General features: G+C 34.3%; 1 protein-coding gene across 2 annotated transcripts; it reads right to left on the bottom strand.

Moving 5' to 3' along the window:
- Positions 1 to 666: 666 nt before the first annotated feature.
- Positions 667 to 5,849, bottom strand: LOC126704550 (probable protein phosphatase 2C 44). Of its 2 annotated transcripts, none has more exons than XM_050403524.1 (5): positions 5,146 to 5,849; positions 4,094 to 4,345; positions 3,473 to 3,749; positions 3,172 to 3,326; positions 667 to 1,195 (listed from the first exon to the last, which is right to left on the bottom strand). In XM_050403524.1, the coding sequence occupies exons 1-5, from the start codon at positions 5,212 to 5,214 to the stop codon at positions 1,037 to 1,039; spliced, it is 912 nt and encodes a 303-aa protein (XP_050259481.1). In that variant the 5' UTR covers positions 5,215 to 5,849; the 3' UTR covers positions 667 to 1,036. The 2 variants fall into 2 exon arrangements, with proteins under 2 accessions (XP_050259481.1, XP_050259482.1); XM_050403525.1 differs by having other exon boundaries at positions 667 to 1,174; positions 5,146 to 5,841.
- Between the last annotated feature and the right edge of the window lie 387 nt (positions 5,850 to 6,236).

Raw genomic sequence — 6,236 nt, 5'->3', positions numbered from 1 at the left:
AAGGGAATCTATAGATTGAGATCCATGCAATAGGCAACAGCGCTTTTGCACTGTGTAATTGTCTTTCAAATGCTGAAATTGAAAATTATATATATATATATATATATATATATATATATTATGTTTAATCTCAAGTGTTAGATCATTTTTTTTTACTTCTTATTATTTTATTTTATATTCATATCTTTTTAACTTTTCCCTCGTTCAAATATTCCAATAGTCCAATCCAAGCTATAACAAAAAGTTATTCTAAGACCACAACCAATTTCATACCCATTTCATAACTATTCTTTGTGACTAATTGTATGTCACTTTCACATGAAACTATCACTCATTGTCAACAACATCAGATAAATGTGAAAATGGGTGTTAAATTAGTTGTGGTCCTAAAATTTTTCACCTAGGAAATTGAGACTAAACTAATCAGGAGAATAAATAAAGAGAAGTGATATATCCACAAAATTTTCACAATACTTTTACAATAAATCATGGTGCTAAGTTGTTACTGGTTCTAATTGGAAGAATTCACCACTTCAATTATTTTTTTGCCCATCTATGACAACCAATAACAACTTATCACTTAAAATTTATTGTAAAAGTATCGTGAAGATGTTGTTTATGTTACATTTCCCATAAGTATAAAATAATAAGAACAACCACCGCATGTAAGAGTTTTCAAACTATCATATTTATGTCCACCAACTATATACACAATCTTCATTTTTTTCTCCTTTTTTTTTCTTCTCCTTCCCACCCCCATTTGACCAAAATAGAGTATTATACCAACCCCAGCAAGCTTGCAAACTTCTGTACGTGGTTCATGGGTCAAGGAAAACTCTTTCCCAGGTAATATAAAAAATATGCACGACACACCATGTCCACTAGCTCTAACATGAATATCCCTACAAAGGAGCCATTGCATGCATAACATAAGATAAATCAAACAGTGCTTCTATTTCAATCTTCCTACTGGAACCAGGACAATACTAACAAAAGAGCTGACTTTGTAGTGGAAAGCAATTTTTTCTCAGCAGCATCATCCAAAACGGATCACAATGCAAGATATATCATCTTTACTATTTTTCGCCAATGCTTCAGTTGTCAATCGCTTTGCTGCTGCTTGAGGATCTTTTATGTGTTTCACCAAATCAACTGCCTCTTGATTTTTAATAACCTGCCAGCCAGAGCGCTTCAACTATCAAGAGAAAACATTAAGGGACAAACATGGTAACTGAAAAAACAGAATAGTCTCTTTTGTATTATTTATATACATTCTCCCAAATAGATTCAGTATTGATACCACAGTGAAAGTAAAAGCAGTTTAAACATTCAGTGAAACGGATGGGAAATGAAGACATACACTTAAAAGAGAAAGAAAAGGAAATCAAGTTCTACCCTTAAGCTGTTAGTCCTTCTATACTATACGTGCAATATGAAGAAATAGACATAGTAGATACATGGAACATTAGTATAGGTCATTTATTTCATCTGGTTGTGAGATAATCCTCAGTGCTACATAATTTAACAATGGCAGGTAAACAGCCATTATTTACTTAGTCTGCCAGAGTAGGGAGGCAAAAAAGAGGAAGCCTCTTTCCCCAACGATTCATGAACTAATACTGTGATCAAGGTATTGCACTAGCCCATGACTCAGTAAGCAGGCTCCTTTAACTACCAGCCTTAGGCTGTAGAGGAATGCAGAAATTTCACAAGTCCTAAAGAACCTTAGTTCCACATGTGTTACACGTTCAAGGTGGCGATCACTTTACAAAGAAGATAATAAATTACTAGATGAACTAACATCATCCAACTTTTAAAGGTTGCCAATGTCTTGTTTATATACAATCAGAACCCTTCAATGCAATTGAGAGCCTGTGAATAAACTCTTCTTTGAACCATGGTATAAGAATATTGTTCAGGAGGTCATACCATTTCCAAATTTTGATTTTTTACCATCTAGTCTTTAGTTTTACATGATGCAGATTGGGGAGTAATCACTTTACAACACTATAGAGGGCACTTCTTCCCACCATGACATTTGCTTTGGACAGATCCTAACAGTAGAATAAGAACTAGGGAGTTCTTGAGGTGGCTAGGAGCCAGTCTAATTGTGCGTTACCTCTTTTTGAAAGAAGATAAAAAAAAGGGGGGGGGGGGGGGGTGTTGTTCCTGGAAAAGCCCCTAGAGAAGCTCTTTAAAGGGTCCTTGAAACTGAAAAGGTTTAAGGCTAAAAGCAGAAATATGGAGCTTTTAGAGGAAAAAAACCTCTGCAATTCAGTGTTCATGTTTTATAAATCCAGAACTTTAAAGCACTATTCACTATAATTTGCCAAAAACTCAAAATAGTAAAGAGCTTTTCAATTTAAAAGCTCTACGTCCTACAACAATGCCAAACAGGCACTAGGTCAGCCAATGAGGATGACAACTTTCAAGCCTAAAGAAACACTGTTATTTACAGCTTTGCAGAGTACGCTTTTAACTTGGGGTCTGGAAATGATATATGGGAGGTCCTCTGTATTTGGTTCTATACCTTTAATTTCTTTCAATCCTGGGTCTTAGAAATGATACATGAGGAAGTTTCAATTTTTGATAAGTAAAACTAAGAGAGAAAATGTGCTCCAAAATATTTTCATTTTCTTCATTTAGATGGCCTTAGTAAGGAAACTCTTAAAAAAAAAGACACAAGTGGATTGCATGTCAATAAAGGATTTCTGCAAATTCTATTTGAATAAGTTTACTACAAAATAAATTTATTTGAAAGTGAACACTTTTTCATCATCATTTACTTGAATGTATGAATTCATTATTTACAATACAGTCAATATAAAATCAGTCACCACAACTTGATATAATATCTTGATATCTTGTTTGGCACAATCTAAATCAAAATCATATTATAGACATTGCAAAAACACACAATTTGGTTTATGTGATGTTAACAAAAGAAAGTCATTTCAAATACTATTAAAAACTGAAATGATTTTTTTATGTGTAAAATTGAAAATTGAAATATTAGAAGCGCACACCATTTGGTAAGATTAAACATTTAAACCTAAGCAAACCAATGTTTTGACATATTATGGGATATGATGAGGAAGATGAAGAAAATGAAGACAAAAAACAGAGAATGGCAGAACAATTTGTCATCCATAAACTACTATAATAACTGACCTTCCATAATCCATCACTTGCCAATATAACAAACTCAATGGTTGAGTTTACGGGCACATGTCTTACATCAGGCTCTGAACTTAAATGAGCTTTGAGGCTTTGATCCCCAAAAGCACGTGCAACTGCAAGTTGGCCATTAACCCTGGGTACATCTCCTGGAAAAAGTTGTAGTTTTTCAGTATTGCAGAATCCTCATAATAAACAACCCTATAACCAAAGCCAAGATCCCCAAAGAAGAAAAGCCTATAATAAAGAGTAATAAGGTTATATTGATTTTATATTGTAGGACAAAATATATCACCAGGCAGAGTAGTCACAAAGCCACCCTGCTTCTCGATCCTTCTTCGTTCACTATGAGGTTCGTGATCTACTGTAATTTGATTAGCAGCGCCCCTCTCACACACAACAGCTCTTGAGTCACCAATGTTTGCCACCCATAAGTCTTTGCCATCAATGACTATTGCAGTTACTGCAGTTGAGCCACCAGGCCCTAATTGCAAGGAGTTATCCAATATTAACTTATCTGTGGAGCGGTAAGCATTCCTTATTGCCGACTCAGGATTGTTCCAGAAAGTTGGCTGCATTATACAGTCAAAGCAGTAACTAAAACAGTTAATTGTATATGTATTGCTTCTACAAAGAATGAGAGCCTAAGTATACAACATACTGAAGTTTTTTAAGTAGTAGTTGACTGCCATTATTGAATAAATAAGGACACACAAACATCGAAGTTATGCTTTGGTTTAACTTTTAGGATCACACTTGGAACATAAAGACCTCATGATTATCTATCTAGGTTGACGTTTGATTATCAGTCAACTATAAATAACAGGCAAAATTCTAATCTTCCAAACAAATGAAGAATACATAACAAAATGCTTCCGGAAAGAAAAACAAAGTTGGAATGGTCAGGAAGGGATACCTCATCAAGTATTCTGTTGAAAAGGTTATCTCTCAAATAACTTGGCACACGATCACCTAGGTGGCCGTCAAATATGGCAAATAATCCAAGCACGTGATTCTTCTTTTTTCTGTATTCAGCAACATGGTAGTCCTCCATATCATGACCAGATTTACCTTCAACTAAGTGGAATCCATGAGACACTGTATTAGTCGATGACTTGCTTTTCCCCTTCCCAGAATCAGCCGATGAAGATTTAAGGCAAGTAGCATTCTGCAATGCTAATATTAGTTAAAAGAGCCGATTTGCCTAGCTCAACTGGCACCTCTCCCTTGTAAAAGCAAGGTGAAGGTGAGGCCGTAGGTTCAAGACTCACTAGGCATGTGTGCAAGTACCAATAAAAAAATAAGTTTAAAAAAAAAAAAATACATGAAGACTATCATCATCTCAGAATCCTAAATGATCTCAGATTGATAACTAAGAAGAATTCCAGTCCTCTATTAGCTTTCTACTATTTGGAGTCCAGTATATGAAAATTTAAAAATCCCAAAACGGATTTTTATTTTTATTTTGTTTTAAATTTAACATAATTTGAAATCCAATGGTTCATAAGGATCACAAACAAGGTATTTATAATTGGGGTTTAATCCACGCCTACACAAAAAAACCACTTAGTGTCTTGATCTGATAATAAAAAAAAATCATCATGAGGGAACTTCATGAAGTTATCTCTAAAAAAAAAATTAACAGGGGACCCGATTAAACTTGTAATCCTGCAATTGAAATTAAGCTAAATTACTTTTTTCTTTTTTCTTTTTTGAGAATCAATTAAGCCAATTACTAGTAATTCAAATTAGAAGTCTAATAGTATGGTGTATACAAGAAAAGACAGGAAGGGATTGGTGCATGATTCATTTGGTTCAAATTTAACAGCCACCAAATAAAAAAGTCAATTCCCAAAACACATCAGAAGAAAATTCAAACCACGTGTTTTAATTTTTAATCAAAGAAACTGAATTTCCAAAACCAAAAATAGAATTGAATCCAAGAAATATGAAAAGGAAGAGACAAACCTTGATTTTTTCAAAGAAGCTGGGGGATTTTGCTGTGTTAGAAGCACTTGCAACTGCCTGATTACTCATATCTCAAATTCCTGAATCATGTATCCACTATTACCCACCTTAACAACTTAACCAAAATCCAAACCAACTTCTGTCTCTCTATCTATCTGCCTCTTCTTCTTTCTTCTGTATCTGATAAATCCAAAAGGGTATATGTATCACCAAAAAAATTAGTGCTTTTTTTGGTTGCTTACCATATGGGTCTGGCCGTCACCAGAAGATAAACTGGTTGGGGTTGTTGGTCTGAACAAGAACCTATATAATAATAGTCAAAATAAAAACTTTGGGCTGATCTTTTTATTGGTTTGGTACTGTATATTGAAAAATATAAAGGGGTAGAATAAATTTGGTATAATAGTGAGCACCTGCACTGCATATAGTTTATCAAAGATATTGAATGATAAGAGATGATGGTGGATGTGGATGGAATTTTCTGGTTTTTGACCATCAAAATGACGACCGTACGCGTTTTTGGAATTTTCTATATTGCTTCTCTTGTGGGGTTCATTCATTCATTGAGCTGGAAAGAAAGTATGAACTAAAGTTTGCTCTTATATTCAATATTAGTACCATATGTCAGAACTGTACAACAGTAACAACACCACAAATATACTGTGTTTGTGAGTGTGTTTTTCTTTTCATTTTCTGGAAGAGAAAAAAAAATATACATATATATCAGAGAGAAAGTCTTGAGTTTGAAACGTTGAATATCAATAGTGGTCGAAAATGTACTAATGAAGATTTTAGACCAATTTCCGTGTGGGGTCCACCAAAAAAAAAAAGCAAAAACAAAACCAACACCGGCACAACTCAGACAACCAAACCCAATGTGCTTCTTCTTCCTCGAAGGTTCCGAGGTTCTTGTGGACTTTTGTGGGGCCCACCCATTCACGAAATACACAGAAACACTGTTCGAAAGTCTAAAAACTAGTACAACAAAAAAACCCGTAACCAATAACCATTAACCACACGCGTAGGATAGGAATAGGACATGAATATATATGAATATGAGAATATCTCTCACCTTCTTTTCTTGTTTCTTT

The sequence above is a fragment of the Quercus robur genome, chromosome 11 (genome assembly GCF_932294415.1).
Source record: "Quercus robur chromosome 11, dhQueRobu3.1, whole genome shotgun sequence".
Lineage (NCBI taxonomy): Eukaryota > Viridiplantae > Streptophyta > Magnoliopsida > Fagales > Fagaceae > Quercus > Quercus robur.
This window is presented reverse-complemented; position numbering and strand designations above follow the sequence as displayed.